This window comes from Zosterops lateralis (assembly GCF_965231275.1).
Source record: "Zosterops lateralis genome assembly, chromosome: 21".
Lineage (NCBI taxonomy): Eukaryota > Metazoa > Chordata > Aves > Passeriformes > Zosteropidae > Zosterops > Zosterops lateralis.
Window position 1 is genome coordinate 8,273,934 of NC_139781.1, and position 16,904 is coordinate 8,290,837.

General features: G+C 44.0%; 1 protein-coding gene across 1 annotated transcript; it reads right to left on the reverse strand.

Moving 5' to 3' along the window:
- Positions 1-295: 295 nt before the first annotated feature.
- Positions 296-11,836, reverse strand: LOC310917916 (ras-like protein family member 11A-like). The gene is made up of 4 exons (XM_083876534.1): positions 11,389-11,836; positions 8,754-8,810; positions 6,516-6,598; positions 296-2,411 (listed from the first exon to the last, which is right to left on the reverse strand). The coding sequence occupies exons 1-4, from the start codon at positions 11,762-11,764 to the stop codon at positions 1,944-1,946; spliced, it is 984 nt and encodes a 327-aa protein (XP_083732660.1). The 5' UTR covers positions 11,765-11,836; the 3' UTR covers positions 296-1,943.
- Positions 11,837-16,904: the final 5,068 nt, after the last annotated feature.

The following is a 16,904-nucleotide window of genomic DNA, read 5'->3' on the forward strand; positions in this document are numbered from 1 at the left end:
AAAAATTCCCTGATATAAATTGAGTCCCTTTTTGGATGATCCAACTTTTCCCCTCCAACCACCACTTAAAACTGAATTTAAAACCAGGTGCAGGTTGTTTGTGGGAATAGAAGGCTCTTAAATGAATCAGAGCACAAAACATCCTCAGATGAGCAGCTGTGGGAAACAATAAATAAACCAGAAAGTGAGCTGGAGATAAGGCAAATCCAGGTGATAAAATAATCTAAAATAGGGAAATAAAAAATACAAAATATATTTTAAAGCCCTGAGCTATACAAATACTCATCAGACTCCATTTCTTTTTTTTTTTTTTGCTGGAAAAGGTTGATTGAGCTCAGTCTTGCTGATGAAACTGCAGCTGGGAGTGTTTTTTTTCCATATCCATCAAACTCTGGTTTCCCTCCAGTGTCCCTGAGTATAAATCACTGAGCTTGACTTCATTTCATGGTCCTTGGGGTGCTCTTTCTGAAGAAGAGGTTGGTGCATCATGAATTTTGCATTATCCTGCCCTTTCCCACTGGGAACAGAGTGCTGGGAGCTCCCTGGTGTTGTTATGGATCCATAAATCAGTTTATGGGACACAGTCCTGAATTATTGGATGTGTTGAGGCACAACCAGACTCTGCCACTGGGATCTGTCCTGACAGGCTGGGATGCTCTGCCTGGGTTTAACTCAAACAACAAAATAAAGAATTTCCAAAGATAAAAATTTCAGGCATCATAAAATCTTTTCTTCCTAAAAAAAAAAAAAAACAGAAAACCAAGTGATGTAAATATATTTCTTGTGAAGGCTTTTTTTCTTTAAAAGCATTTTGAACTTGAAGTCTAACAAGTTTGGGAAAAATAAAAAATGAAGAGTTTTAGGTGACCTCCTTGCTCTTGATCAGTGCAGTCCATTTTTTTGGCAGGTTTTAAACCACTCTGATCTATTTTTTCCTTTTGCCACGTAAGAAACCTTTGGAAAAATGAGAAATGCTGTGGAGAAACTGATTAGAAAACGCTGCCACAAGTTTGTATTTTGCCCAGATAATCACTTTCAAAGCAGTCACTGTGCTTTTAAACAAAAATAATCTGAAAAAATAGTGATTTTTTTTAAAAAATTCCCTTTAAAGGGACACTGTAAGGCATATGTTTGCATATTAAATCTCTCCCCATTGCTGAGAATTCTTTCTTTCAGTTAATACTTTTTGCTATTCGTGCTCTTCATTTAAAAGAATTAATTCATTTATTTTCCAGTCTTGCAATGAAGCAGATCTGGCCCATTTTTCTCACTCAGTACAGCTCCAGTCACTCTCCTCTTGTCCTGCTGTAGTTCACTGCCTGTGTTTGGGAACACAACCATTCCCAAGGGAATCCACATCTCTTAAAAGCAGGATTTCATTATTCTCCTTAACAAACCCCACTTTTTTAACACCAAGATATTTGCCTGCACCCCTTTCCAAAAACAAAAATGAAAGAATTTGGGGTGAGCGTCACCCTGATTTTTTTTCAGCCTTCTGATGTTTCATTTTGCACTGGAGTTTTCTCAAAGTGACATTTGGTAAACTGTGCATTCCCTTCTGGGGGGAAGGACAAATTGATGGACTTCTGGTTTGACCAGTGGGCTCAGAGAGGTGTCAACCTCATCCTCCAATCCCTGATCAAACTCCAAAACCTATTTAAACCCTAATCTCAAAATAAACTCCCTTCTTTCTCATCTCACAACCTCACGTTGTGAGTGTGATCTCTTCGTGTCCATCTGGTGACAGACGATCTCCGTTTTTAAACCACAGTTCCGAAATCGTCGCCCCAGAGAGCAAACCCTGCAAATCCTTTGCTGAACCAGCAGTGGCTTTTTGAGAAAGATGTGAAGAGTCTCTCACACATCCTTCTGGCTGAATTGACGCTCCTTTTTTCCCCAAATCGTTCCCTTTTCATCCAAGGGTCTGGAACACCGTTCCTGCATCAAAGCGCGGTGGCGGATTTCCCTTTGGAACTCAGCGCCTGCTTCAGGCGCCTCTTCAAGTCCTGCATGTTGGGCGATTTGGGGCGCACCAGGTGCAGCCCCCTCCTCTTCTCCCCATTGCAGCTCCCACAGCTCCTGCTCAGCTCCTGGCAGAGCTGCTGGAAAGCCTCGTGCACGCCCTCGCAGCTCTCCCGCGCCGACACCTCGCTGTAGGTCCCTCCCAGCTCTCCTGCCAGCTGCAGCCCTTCCTTGGAGGAGACCTGCCTGGCCCTCAGCAGGTCGCCCTTGTTGGCCACCAGCAGCAGGGGGATGTTGGCGTTGGGGTGGATCCTGCGCAGGTGCTGGTGCAGAGGGCGCAGCAGGCGGAAGCTCTCGTAGTCCGTGATGGAGTAAACCAAGACGAAGCCGTCGGCCCAGTAGATGGAGCGGTTTATTTGCTCCTGGCAGCAGATGTTGTCTGTGTCCTCCTGGAAAATAATGGGGTTTGAGTGTCAGGAAACAGCCCCAAAACAGAGCTTGGTTTGAATGTGGGGCTGTGTAGGAAAATCTGTGCATGGGAGGGAGAGGGAACTCTGTAGAGATGAGATATTCTAGGAATACATTGGTTTATTGCAAGGGTTGGGGGTAAAAAGGTTTTGCCTTCAGCCACCAGCCTGGGCTGGAGAGAACCCCAAAGAGAGAGGGAGAGCAAGGGCAAGACAAGAGAGGACAAAGAGTAGGAGCAAGAGGGTAAGAGGTAAGAGCAAGAAAAAGCGAGGTCCTTGTTCCAATCCATTCTATCTCCTTTTGTGTTGAATATTCTAATTTACAGTGACCAACCCAGCGCGAGATACAAAACCTACAGAATTTGCACACAGCCTGTGAGAATTGCTGTATCACCATATCACTCTGTGTTCTAAACTCTAAAGGCTGCCTGCCTCAGGAAGAAGCAGCTTGGCCAACCCAAAAATGCCCACATGGACAGGAGACCTAAAATCTATATCTGCCATGTCATGTAAACAATAAAAGTCTTCTGTTGGAATCATATTGATTCATTATTTCGGTGGCCCATTTTCCCCCTGCAGAAAGGAGCTGCCCAGGGAGGTTCAGAGTCCCCATCCCTGGAGAAGTTCAAGAAATGACTGGATGTGGCACTCTCAGTCCTAAAGGTCATTCCCAACCTCCCTGATTCCATGATTCTCTCAGGAAAGCAGGAATGTGGAGTGGAGAGGGGGCAGAGCAAATTGGTTGGAGAGAAAAGACAAAATACTGCTTTGAAAAGTGAGTTCTGCATTCTCTTGTACCCAACCAGTCAGAAACTCACACTGTTATTGTGGGTAAAATGGTGATGGGCACAGTAAGAACATTAAAAATCCATCAGGTTTGTCACACAAGTGAAAAGTTGTCCCCCAAGGTGACTTTTAGGGCTTTTCCCAATTCTTTATTCCTGTCAATATTACATTTTTTTAATATATCCAACAAGCATATTCTGTGTACAACTCTTCATGAAGCTGGTAGAAATTGTGTATTTTAAAGGGGGGGGTTCAACATCACAGTTACAGAACTCAAATTTTTATTATTGCTGCTAAATTCTACCCAAGAAATTTTCATCAACTTCTGTAGGACTAATAGAAAACACATTCCATTATCTATTAATCTACATAATCCATATCTGGCAGATATGGATACAGAATTTAGCGCTCAGCACTCTCCCCAAACAGATCACTTTTATTTATGAAATAAATATGAATTACAAATATATAATTCAGAGTGACTTCAGAGAGCAGAGGTGGAAAAACAATGAATAAAACAGCTCCGTTTTCTCCTGGTAGATCAGACAGTAAAAGAACTATGGCCAAGCTCTTCTGCGAGGAGGAAACAGAATTCCTGAAGGCTCAGAGTGCAAATTGGGCTTAAAACTTCAATCAGGAGTTCTGCCAAATATTTCATTATTGCCCACAGAGGCACTGGCTCCTCACACCTTGAGGAGGTAAATCCTCTGAGCAGTGAAATTGGTTACCAGATGCTCTTATCACTCCTCCCCAAACCAGAATGAGGAGAGGGAACTCTCCCCATCAGCCTTGGTGGGAAGGTCAATGAGGGTGAACTCCAGCAGGGCTGGGGCAGGCTGGGGGAAGAAGGACAATTTGCACTGGTGGGGTCTGGGTTGGAGCCAGGCTGGGGATAATTAGCCACTCTCCATGTCCTGGATGACTCTTTTAAGAAGGAAAATCCTTTCATGGAAAAAAAAAAAACAAAACCCAACCCAAACCAAAAACAACAAAAAGCAAACCCAAAAAAACCCAAAACTCCCCCCAAAAAACCCCCCAAAAAATAATAATAAAAAAAAAAAACAAAAAAACAAAAAACAAACAAAAAAAAAACAAACCAAAAACAAAGCCTCAAATACACCCCCCAAAAAAACCAAAACCCCCAAAAATAAAACCCCAAACCCCCCCCCCAAAAAAAAAAAAAACCAAAAAAAAACCACCAAAACCCTCCCCCCCAAAAAAAACCAAAAAAAAACCCCCAAAAAAGCATAACACTCAACAAAACCAACAAAACCTGGTTGCACTGACAAGCTTTGAAAACGGATTTGGAGAAGATGCACATTCAGAGAGCCCCAAGAGCAGAATTTCCCCCTCGCTCCAGCTCTGCCCACCCAGCAGTGAGACAGATGGATGGATAATCCCGAGTGGAATGCTTTATTCAGCAAATCAAAGGCTAATGGGGCTACTTTTTAAATGGAAATCTCTGCTCCAGAATGAGTTTTGAAACAGACTATAGACCAGGCAGCAATGAATCACCCCAACAAAACCACTCCTCTGCTTCTGTTTCTCTCTTAACACTTTTCACATTTCTGGGGGCTTGAAATCATGTTTTCACCTTATTTCCTCCTGAAACACCGTATTCAGCCTGCAGAAAACCCTTTTCCTTAAGGATTTTAATTTAAAAATCCAGCATTTTCTCAGTCTTAAACTGTGTTTCAATGCAGTCCCTTCAATTATTGCAGACACATCATTTGAAGCAACAGATGCAGGGGGAGATAAAGGTGTCTGTGGGAGATCTTGGAACAGCCCAGATTGGGACAAAGAAAATTAAACTCTTTCCTAACTAATTTAAAATCATTTCTGACTAAAATAATTTCTGACTAAGAAACCTCAGCTGTTGGCTTGACTAAATTCGGTGTCACTGGACTTAATTAAGGGCACAGCATTAATTGAAACAGGAAAATAAGTATCAATGTGGACTGAAAAGGGGAATTTAATTATTCCAACCCCTCCTTTCTCCCTGGGACAGCAGAGAGAGCGGATTTCCCTTTGTGAAGTGTTTCTCAGAGGTGCCCCACAGCTCCTCAGTGCAGGGCCAAGCTGGCAAAGGCTTTTGTGCTGCTAAATCCCACTTGAATCTTTGGAGAGCTCCCACTGCAGCTTTTGTTTCCTTCTGAGTGTGCAGAGGGTGGGATTGCAGCAGAGCTTTCCCCTAAAACCCACTCCCATCAGAGCAGCTGGGAATGGGAACTGCAGGAGCTTGGCTTGTCCTGCTCTGTAAATTCAGGATGGAAAAGTCCTGAGGCTCATATGGCTCTGTGCAGGGGAAATAAGAGGTACCAGGAGAGAAGGTGGTGCTCCCATCCCAACATAGATTGGCCAAATCTAAGTTTTTTCATGATTTTATCATGAAATTTCTGCTGTTCTGGAGGACTTATTACTCAGATTTATTACTCATTATTACTGAGATTTCCACCATTCACGTAAATCCAAATCTCACTACATTTCCTGTTGCTTTGACATTATTTTCATAGAGAAATGAATCAGAATATTTTCATCTATTTCCATCTATTTTCCTCTAATATTTTCACTGTTTTCATCCTCTTGTTCTGCATGTGGAACAGATCTTCAAGGAGATCTTCCAGAATAAACCCTGCTTGGACAAATATTTCCAAATATAGAAAGAGGTTCCTGACAGAATATTAAATCTAGAATATAATAGAATCATCAAATCATTAAGATTGGAACAGGTTTTTAATATCATAATAGAATTATAGAATCATTAAGAGTGGAAAACATCTTTAATATCATTGAGTCCAACTGTCTAGAACAGTGATAGAAAAAGGAATGTGATAAATGCTAACACCTTAAAAAAAATTAAAAATAATTAATTACATTTAAAACCAGAGTAAGGAAAGCAGGAAATGACAACTGCTGTGGAGCCCTTGGAAAGAAACACTCCTCTAAATCTGAGAGAATTTGGGTGTGCAGAAAGGTCCAAGCTGAGCCAGCTGGGCCTCTGGGCAGGTGAATTTTCTGCCATGAAGGAACAGAAACCACTTGACAGAAAATAAAACAACCAGGCTGTTGGCAGGAGGGAACCAGATTGTGATTTTACTGCTGTTCAATAATTGGAAATAAAGCTGTTTTAATTTTGAGCCTGATTTAACACCTCCAAGAGCTCATTTTGGTGGAGTTTAAGGTACCTTGGGTTTGAGCCCAGGTATTTTCTTGCTGCTAAGCAGAGCTAATCACAGATGGAAATGCTGGCAACAAGCATAAGACAGGAGTGTGGAGAAAAGCACAGAGCAGTGGTTTTACCTCCAGTGAGACAAAGGGAGTGTCCTGCACCTGCAGAGAGATCTGCTCCCCATCTATGGTGAACTTCCTGGAATACAAAGCACCTGGAGGAGAAGGAAGATGGTTTTAGTCAGGGTCTGCACCAGGGAACCAAAATTAGGAAGGAAAGGTTAAACAGGACCGTTAAAATTCAGAGTTTGGGGGGGTTTAGGATGTGGAGCTGGCTGTTAGAAAAGTGAATGGCCCTGGAGTGTTTGTGTGGGTGTTTGCTCAGGGGAGTGGGGCTGTGTTTGCTGTGTGGGGATGTGGGCTGAGGGTACAGCCAGCCTGGGGCTGGGAAAGGGCCACTGGGGACTGACTCACACACCCAAAGTGGACACACAAATCCCATTCAGGTTTCCAGTCCATATTGTTAACTTTAAATACAAGTGCAGTTCACTTTTTATAATCACAAGTGAGGACATCCAGGTGTGGTTGGTGAAAGGACTGAGTGTTTCCTGCTGCATTTTTCTGAATCTCTTTTAAAAAGTGAAGTGCTGCAGTTTTGGACACAGAGAGTGAATGACTATTTACAAATCCCCCAAGTGCTCTTTGAGGTTTGAGTGGTTTTAACAGAATTTGGTTGAAATCCCCAAAGCCTGGACACTTTAAAGCTAACTTTGGTTAATCTGGAGGACACATATTCACATCCAAGTGCTGGTTCTACCCACCCAGGCCTGATCCAGCTCTGATCTAACCACTGCTATCCTGGGCTTGAACTTTACACTATCACTGCAGCTGAGCTGAGTGACAATGAAAACTTAAGTCCACTCCCTGTGGTTGTGACCAGGACAGTTTCAGAGGCTGATGCCATCATCATTTTTTCTTTAGAGCTTAACACAAATCCCACGGGGGTGTGAGGAAATGCTAACCCACAGCTGCTGTGAGAATTGTGTCACTGCTGCCCCCAGAACAATGACAAATGTGGGGAAATCCACCCACTGCACAGCAAGGGATTCAGAGTAACAGGGAGCCCAGCTAGTGACAGTGATGGCCCCACTTCTGAAAATCAGCTTTGTTCCAAGGAAACAAGAGATTTTATTCCAGTGGAAAAGAGTCTGAGCTCACGGAGTGTTTTCAACACAAGGAAACTTAGCACTGAATCCCACATTATCATATTTAACACTGTGAGGGGATCCAGCCCTGGTGGGGTTCAGTTTCTATTTTAACCCAGACCTGATTTAAAGCTGTAAAGGTGGTTTCATGAGAAGACCCTGCAGCAGACAAACCCCTTTGCTCCCATTCCATGCTGCCCTGCAGGACAAAACTCTGCTCAGTGATGCCTGGCACAAGGAGAGGCACAGCTGGGGGATCCCAAGGGCACTGCCACTTATTTCTTACTGCTGGAATATCCATTTCTCCTGCAGCACAGCCCTGGATGGGGAAAGCACAGGGCTGCCATCACTGGCAGCAATCACTGCACAGCCCCCAGGGTGATGTACAACCTCCAGGAGAGGAGGTGACAGAAGAAAAGGAGCAAAAGTGCAGCCAACCATCAGGGTTAGCCGGGGTCAGTGAGGGGGAGCTGGGAGGAGGAGCTTTCACATTGGATTTCTTCTGATCAAAGGTGTTCTTGGGCTGCTCCCTCCTCATCCTGAGCTCAGCAAACACACCCAAAGTGAAGCATTTTCTGAATTTCTCCCACTTTCACCCCAAAACTGTGAGGTGGCCAATGTGGGATGTGCAGTAGGGGTGAGCATGGGGTACATGGATCCATCCTGGCCAAATCAGTCAGTATTTTCCTGGAACAGTTCAAAGAACACACACTCTGGATTAAACAAGAAATGAATGGTTGCTTTGCTTGTCTTATGGAGAGAAGGTTTCGATTTCAAAGTCTCTCTGGTTATAACAGCCCCTGAAATAAAGGGAATGCACAGAAAAATTCAGGACTGACTTTTACACCCCTCAGAATTCCTCTGCTTTCCCTGGGGCTGCAGGGGGAGCAGCATTGGGTTTCCATGGTTGTTCCTTGGTATATCCCCAAGCAAACCTTTTATTCTGATCCTTTTCTATCAACTTGGGGGAAAAAAAAAGCCAAAAAACCAGCTGAAAGGATCATAAATAATGAGCCTTTGATTTATTGCTCTCATAGCTCGAGGCTATTAACTGAAAATATGCACCTTATGGACATCTAACTCCACTTGGCTTCCCTGTAACGTGCACCAGACACAAAACAGAGAGGATTTCTTTTCTCAAGTCTCTGAGGAGAGCAGAACTCACCGGTGTTGGCTTCGTAGTCCCCAATAAATCTCTTGGTGAGGAAGCGCACGACCAGGGCTGCAAAACAATGACACAGAGATGGGTCCTTAATGAGAGCCCAGAACACCTTGGACAGAAAATGGATCCTTAATGAGAACTCAGATCCATCCTGGGCAGAAAGATGGGTCTTTAATGAGAGGCCAAATCCACCCTGGACAGAAAATGGATCCTTAATGAGAGCCCAGAACCACCTTGGACAGAAAATGGGTCATTAATGAGAGCCCAAAACCACCCTGGACAGAAAAATGGGTCCTTAATGAGAGCCCAGAACCCCCTGGACAGAAAGATGGATCTTTAATGAGAGCCCAAATCCACCTTGGACAGAGAGATGGGTCTTTAATGAAAACCCAGAACCCTCTGGATAGAAAAATGGGTCCTTAATGAGAGACCAGATCCATCCTGGGCAGAAAGATGGGTCCTTAATGAGAACCCAGAACCACCTTGGACAGAAAAAGGGTCCTTAATGAGAGCCCAGATCCACCTTGGACAGAAAAATGGGTCCTTCATGAGAGCCCAGAACACCCTGGACAGAAAATGGATCCTTAATGAGAGCCCAGAACCATCTTGGACAGAAAGATGGTCCTTAATGAGAGCCCAAATCCACCTTGGACAGAGAGATGGGTCTTTAATGAAAACCTAGAACCCTCTGGATAGAAAAATGGGTCCTTAATGAGAGACCAGATCCATCCTGGGCAGAAAGATGGGTCCTTAATGAGAGTCCAGAACACCCTGGACAGAAAAAGGGTCCTTAATGAGAGCCCAGAACACCCTGGACACAAAGATGGGTCCTCAATGAGAACCTACATCCACCCTGGACACAAAGATGGGTCTTTAATGAGAGTCCAGATCCACCCTGGATATAAATCCTGTAACATCTTCCTGCAGGAAGGAACCTCACATGAAACCCAGTTAATCTCTGTGTTGTTCCCATGATATTCTGCTCTCAACACTCCCAGACAAAGGGCTGGGGCCAAGCTGGGCTGTCTAATGCAGAGTTTTTCACAGCTTGTGTTGGAAATGAGCCCTCAGATCCAGGGTGGGATAGGGAGGTTGTTTCCCAGTGATCACAGGTAAAACAATCTTTCTTTTGTTCTGAAATAATTTAGGAAGAGAGTAACAAGCCAGTAGAGTGCAGCTAATCCGAATTGAAGCATTTTATGTCATGCAAGGAGTGAGGCTGATGGATGAAATGGTTCTTTCCAGCCTTAAAACCCCTCACAAAACTCATTAATGGTATCTAATCACAGCCAGCAAATAAACTCTGTGCTCTGCACCCTTGGCCTCCCTATCCACCTTAACCTGAGCTGCTTTTTAAAATCTTTATTAAGAACATTTCCCTTTTTTTCTACATAAAGTATTTAAATTCCATTATGGCAACAATAATATATTCCTGTGCTGCTTTGACCTCAGTAACTTGCAAATAAGTAACATACTTAATTAAGAGTTAAAATAAAATGTCTTACTCTGCAAACAACATTATTTTATAATAGATTTCATAATTTTTTTTCACTGGTTCAGCCTTTAGTACATCTTTTAGATGAAGTTCCCTGTGTAGCTGTTCTTGAACAAACTATTTAAAAATAATATGAAGATGTGGCTGCTTCAAAGCAAAAAACAATCAAAGATTTTTGCTGAACCCCACAGATGTAATAAAGAAATCTGCTTTTAATAATTCCTGAAATGGTGGAGAAGATATTTAAATGCACTTTTTATCCTCTTTTTCTCTTTTGGAGAATAATAAAGGCACATTTTGTGTGCTGGGATTTGCCTGCAGAGCATAAAACGTTCACAGCAAGAGGATAAAAGTTGCTTTTTGGGGGGTGGAAATTGAGCCACAGTTAAATAATTTTGCACAAGAGCAGCTTTTGTGAGTACAAAACTTGCTGCTGGTTGCTCAGTAAATCTGCCTCACAAATCTTTAAAATTTAAAGAATTTTTTTGCCTTTAAAAAGGAAAAAATTTAATTTTTTTTTTGTCTTTAAAAATGAAAAAAAATTAAAGATTTTTTGCCTTTAAAAAGGAAAAATTTGAAAAAAAAATGGCCTTTAAAAATGAAAAAATGGAAATAATTTAAATAATTTTTTTGCCTTTAAAAGTGAAAAAAAAATTGAAAGGATTTTTTGCCTTTAAAAAAATGAAAAAGTTAGGAATTTTTTGCCTTTAAAATGAAATAATTTAAGGACTTTTTTCCCCTTTAAAAATGAAAAAAAAATTAAAGAACTTTTTGCCTTTAAAAATAAAATAATTGAAAGAATTTTTTGCCTTTAAAAATGAAAAATAAAGAATTTTTTACCTTTAAAAATAAAAATACTTAAATAATATTTTTCTTTTAAAATAAAAAAATTGGGAGCATTCTTTGCCTTTAAAAGTGAAAAAATTGAAAGATTTTTTTTTTCCCCTTTAAAAATAAAATAATTAAATAAAATTTTGCCTTTAAAAAATGATAAAAAAATTAATTTTTTTTGCCTTTAAAAATAAATAATAAATTGAAACAGTTAACAGGGATATATCTCACATGTTTAGCTGCACTTGAGACATCTCAAAACCTCCAAAAACAGAAAAAAAAAATCCCCACACACACCCACCTGTCCCTTACCTGTTTTCCCCACGCCGCTCCCTCCCAGCACCACCAGCTTGATGATTTTATTGGGAGCACAATCCAGGGCCGGGTACTCCGGGATGGGCAACAGCAGGAAATTGGGGGAGAACTGAGACATCCTATCCTCAGGGGTGAGGACCATGCCCAGGAGGGATGGGAGAAAAAAACAGAAATGCGGCTCTTCGGTGACTCTTCTCGGCTGTTTTTCCTCGTAGGGAATAATTTTCTCATCCCAGTGGAGCTGTGGGAGTGCTCTGGTGGTGTTTGAGCTCAGACAGAGCCGCGGGAGAGGCCGAGGGGAAGGTTTTGATGGGCCCCCCCCTGTGAAAGCTGATCCGGCGTCCCGCGGCCAATCACGGCGGGAGCGGGACATTCCTGCGGGGCCCGGCTGCTCGGCCCTGCCCACGGCCTGTCTCTGGGCTAAAGTCCCTCCTCTGAGGGGTTAGAGCCGGTACCGGCTCCTCGGCCCTGCCCACGGCCTGTCTGTGGGTTAAAGTCCCGTCTCTGAGGGGTTCATCCCTGCCCACGGCCTGTCTGTGGGCTAAAGTCCCTCCTCTGAGGGGTTCATCTCTGCCCACGGCCTGTCTCTGGGCTAAAGTCCCTCCTCTGAGGGGTTCATCCCTGCCCACGGCCTCTCTGGGGGCTAAAGTCCCTCCTCTGAGGGGTTCATCCCTGCCCACGGCCTGTCTCTGGGCTAAAGTCCCTGCTCTGAGGGGTTAGAGCCGGTACCGGCTCCTCGGCCCTGCCCGCGGCCTGTCTCTGGGCTAAAGTCCCTCCTCTGAGGGGTTTACACCGGTGTCCGGCTCCTCGTCCCTGCCCACGGCCTCTCTCTGGGCTAAAGTCCCATCTCTGAGGGGTTAGAGCCGGTACCGGCTCCTCGTCCCTGCCCACGGCCTGTCTGAGGGCTAAAGTCCCTCCTCTGAGGGGTTCATCTCTGCCCACGGCCTCTCTGGGCTAAAGTCCCATCTCTGAGGGGTTCATCCCTGCCCACGGCCTGTCTCTGGGTTAAAGTCCCTCCTCTGAGGGGGTTACAGTGGTGTCCGGATTCTCATCCCTGCCCACGGCCTGTCTGTGGGCTAAAGTCCCTCCTCTGAGGGGTTCATCCCTGCCCACGGCCTCTCTGTGTGCTGGGACCGGCTAAAGTCCCACTTTTAGGGGGTTACAGCCGGCACGGGAGTGTTTTCAGGGTGTGCAGTCACTCCCTGCTCTGCTCTGATTCTGTTCTGAATGATCCCGTTCTGCCTGTCCGTTCCTTTTCCTTTTCCTTTTCCTTTCCCGTTCTGCCTGCCCATCCCTTTCCCTTTTTCCCTTTCCCTTTTTCCCTTTCCCTTTTTCCCTTTTTCCCTTTCCCTTTTTCCCTTTTTCCCTTTCCCTTTTTCCCTTTTTCCCTTTCCCTTTCCCTTTTTCCCTTTCCCTCTTTCCCTTTCTCTTTTTTCCTTTCCCTTTCCCTTTCCCATTCTGCCTGTCCATCCCTTTCCCTTTCCAAACCCACAGCCCCACCAGCCCCATTGTTCTCTCTGTCCTGTCCCATTGTGTGCTGAGGGGACCCTGTGCTGGTCAGGATAACAAAACACACATTTCCATCCCCTCCTCAGAGTTTTGGGGCAGCTGTGGGATATTCCCAAATCCCATCTGACACGGGAATCCTCCAGGGAACATTTGATCTGTTCCTTTGTGTGTGCTGGGAGTCCCTAAAGGCCCACTGGGACACTGCAGGCTCCCCCAAAAAACGGATAAAGTGAATTTAGGGCTGGTGACAGGCTTGGGAAGATGAGGGTGTCCTTTCAGGAGAGAATGGATTCTCTGGGAAAAGGCAGTGGGGTTTTAGGACAGCTGGGAGGGTGTGTGGGATGACAGCCCGGGACTGAGCACTGCTCACAATCAGCTCTCAGCTCTCTGGGATAACAGGGAGGGAGGGAGTGACCCAGATAAAGCAGAACTGCAAATAATATGAAACAGATGTAAATTAAACTTTTTTTAAAAAATGTAGTTGGAGCATTTATCTTTGGAAAACTTCTGGGAAGGGAGCAGAGGCAAGGCTGGGACATGGACTGTGTCAGGCTGAGTGAGAGACAGGGATGGGAATGGAGAGCAGGATAATCCCCCGCAGCTCCTGGAGACCTGGGGATGGTTTTCCTGCAGGCAGGAAGGAGATGGGCTTGGCTCGGGATGAGAATGGGGAGCAGGATTATCACCCACAGCTCCTGCAGAGCTGGAGATGCAGTTTTCCTGCAGGCAGGAGATGGGTTTGGCACAGGATGGGAATGGAGAGCAGGATTATCACTCCATACCTCCTGGAGACCTGGGGATGCAGTTTTTCTGCAGGCAGGAGATGGGTTTGGCTCACTCACCTCTGCTCTGACCCTCAGCACACACCTGAGGGACCTCAGCAGGGTCCTGAGCCCTCCCCTGCAGGGTCCTGAGCCAGGGTGGGTTCCCAGGGATGTGAAATGAGGGCAGAACTCCAGATCTCTGCCCCTTCCCAAAGCCCCCAGCCCAATTCCCACACCAGCCTCACCCAGCATTTCTCACTGCCCTGAGGAAAATCCAGCTGTGGGGCACAGCAGGGCAAGATTTATGGACGTGTCACTTTTCCAAGGTCCTTTTTCCCCTCTAAAACCAGCAAAATTTGTGCAGTGATGCTCTCCAAGCTCCCAGCCTTGTTCCTTTAACCATCCCTGGCAGCTGATGAAGAGGAGGAAAAAAATGTCTGGAGGTTGATGCAGCTCATGGAGCTGGGACAGAGCCACTGGATCTTGTATCTTTTGGGACATGGCTCCCCTGGGAATGGTTTGCAAATCTTCCAGTGTCAATTTGCTTCCAGATTTTTTGCAAAATCCCAAACACTGAATAAAAAAAATTAATCTTTTCCAGGAAATTTCATTACTGAGGTGCTTTAATCTCACATGAGTTTTGTAATTAGAGGCAAAATAAGAGGAGGAATAGGGGAAAAAAGTCCAAATCTTGTTGTCAATGAATAGGGCAGCACTTTGAAGTGTGTTATTGAGCTGGACAGTGATAAATTTGGGATTAGTTAGCAGCAGTCAGTCACTGTCTGCCTCTCTGAGTGCTGGAACCTTTTTGTTTGCTATTAAAAGCATCTGTTAGTGAGTAATATAAAAACATTCATCACGATAGTCCTCCTCTAAAAGCAAACAGTCATAGATCTGTCAGCTTCTAGGTGGCCAGAAGAGCTCCAGTTCAGGAAAAAAAAAAAGCCAGATAAGTTCAGAAAGACCATGAAACATATTCTAGACAAGCAAAGACATTCCTGGAAGAAAACAGCTCTGCTGGCTTGCTCCAAGAGAGGAAAAAAAAATGAAAAAAAAAAAAAGAGGAAAAAATGAAAAAAATTGAAAAAAAACCCTCTGAAAAATCCTGGGGAGGGAAAAAAAAAAAACCCTAAAGAAAACTGAATAAAACCCCAAAGTTAACAAAGTTTTAGGTAGCCAAATGTGGTGCTGAGGAGCACAACAGGGAGTCAGAGGCACATGGAAGGGAGAGCTCTGCTCTGGATGAACGTGAGGCAGACAAAAAGAAATGCAAACTTTGCTCCAATGATGCTGAGCTTGGATGTGACACTCGAAAATCAAGGACAGGGAGCATTTCCCTGAACTCCCAGGGCTGGATCTGGTGCTGACACAGGACAGGGGATGTTTGTGTGGGGGCAGGAATGAGGCAGCAGCGCTGGAGGAAATGTTGAACTGCTGCTTTTGGCAGCTCTGGGAGCTTCTGGTGCCTTAAAACAAATGTGGAAGCAGTTTTTGGGTTGTGTGCTGGAAGGAGCCCAGTGCAGTTCCAGCTCCTTTTGCTAATGTGGTTTCAATGTGAATTTTCTCTGCACCAGCCCAGGTTTCTCTGGTGTTTCTCTCCCCAAAGAAGAACCTTCTCTCCTTCTCTTGTTCCACCACATGCAGGAATCTCTGTGCTCATGGTACAAATAAAAAAAGCTTTGCATTCTCTCCAAGCTTTCAATCTACTCTCAAGCTCCTCATCTCGAGGCTTTAATTCTGAAAGGATTCAAATAAAATACAGAATCAAACCTAAAGGTTTTCAAACACAGTCCTGGTGTGATTTTTTAGATTGCCAGAGCAGTTTTTTCACAGAGTGAAGGCAGGAGAAGGATTCACACTCCCTGAGATTGTACAACCCTTGGCATGTGGAATAACAATTGTTTTTAAGGGAGATATTCATTGCTTGTGCACAATGGGCTTATATTTAGCTAAGAAACCCATGTTTTAAATTCAAATTCTCTTGGAAAAACAATAGTTAAAATTAGAGGGGGAATATTTACAAAACTGAGAGTGACTTTGGGAACATTTGGATGGTTCTGGAGGTTTCACTTCACCACCCCTCAAGCTGCTCATGCAAAGATTTGTGCCTTTTCTTGATACACACAGATTGTTATTTCCACACCAAATTTTTTACAGATTTATTTACTGCTCTGTGTTGCTCTTGGCTCTGTTTATTAGGAGATTCTTCTATTTATATTGTTGTTGGCCCTCCTACACATCTTCAGAGACGAATCTTATTGCTAAAAATAAAAATATTTGCTATGACCACAGTGCCTGTCACAGGAGGATCTCAGAGAGCCTTAAAATTGGTTTTAATTATTCCTCACGCATTGAACAAAAGGAGTAAGAGATGAGCAGAGCCAGGGAGTCCTTGCAGCTTGGGAAAAAATGTTTCTCCTTCTGCCTAGCTGGGACAGAAATTATTTTTTTTTCCTGCAGAAGTCCATTTGTAACCTTTACATTTGGTACATCTTTCATAGAATATATTGAATTCTTAGGGGGAGGAATATTGAATGTCACAAGATTGAATTGTAATATTGTAATGCTGAATTTTAAAATATTGAATTGTAATATTGTAGTATTGAATGAACATTCAATGTGTTGAATGTTAGGGGGGCTTGGAAGGAGAAACAGGGTTTTGTTCAGAGCAGGAATGGGAAATGCTGAGACAAAACTCATGGCAAAACTCACACCCTGAATTGAGTCCAACCAATAGAAATCGATCCCTGCAGGTCTTTCTGCCCCTCCTTGTTGCAAACTTGGGGCCCAAAGGTCACTTCTCACAGTGGACTCAACAAAAATTGTCCTGGAACCACCTTTCTGCTCCCAGGAATTGAATAACTCAAAGCTGGGAAAGGCAGAGGAGGAGGAGGAGGTGAGAAAGGAGCCAGCCCTGCTCTGTGCACTCACAACTCCACCTTGCTGAGTTTAAATGGATTAAAAGTGAATCTCTGTGATCCTGCAGTGACCTCTGAAGACATTTGGGGACAATTTTAGGGCTGTGATTGCACTCAGCACCAAATTGTTCTGATCCTGAGGCCAAAGGGGCAAGGAAATGTCCTTAGATGCTGCTGGGACAGCTGGGACGAATCATCTTTGATTCTATTTTGGGATGTAAGAGGGATGAACATTTAAATACATCCTTCACAGATTCCACAATTTCTGCATTTCCTGTCCCTGATTTTAAAGCACTGCAATTCATGGTCACCCTGTAAGGAG

Excerpts from the sequence above, each read along its gene's own strand:
- LOC310917916 (XM_083876534.1), bottom strand. The coding sequence starts at position 11,764 with ATGTCCCGCTCCCGCCGTGATTGGCCGCGGGACGCCGGATCAGCTTTC. Across the intron at positions 8,811-11,388 it reads GAGCGGCGTGGGGAAAACAG|CCCTGGTCGTGCGCTTCCTC; the intron begins GTAAGGGACAGG and ends ATTGTTTTGCAG. Across the intron at positions 6,599-8,753 it reads GGACTACGAAGCCAACACCG|GTGCTTTGTATTCCAGGAAG; the intron begins GTGAGTTCTGCT and ends CTTCTCCTCCAG.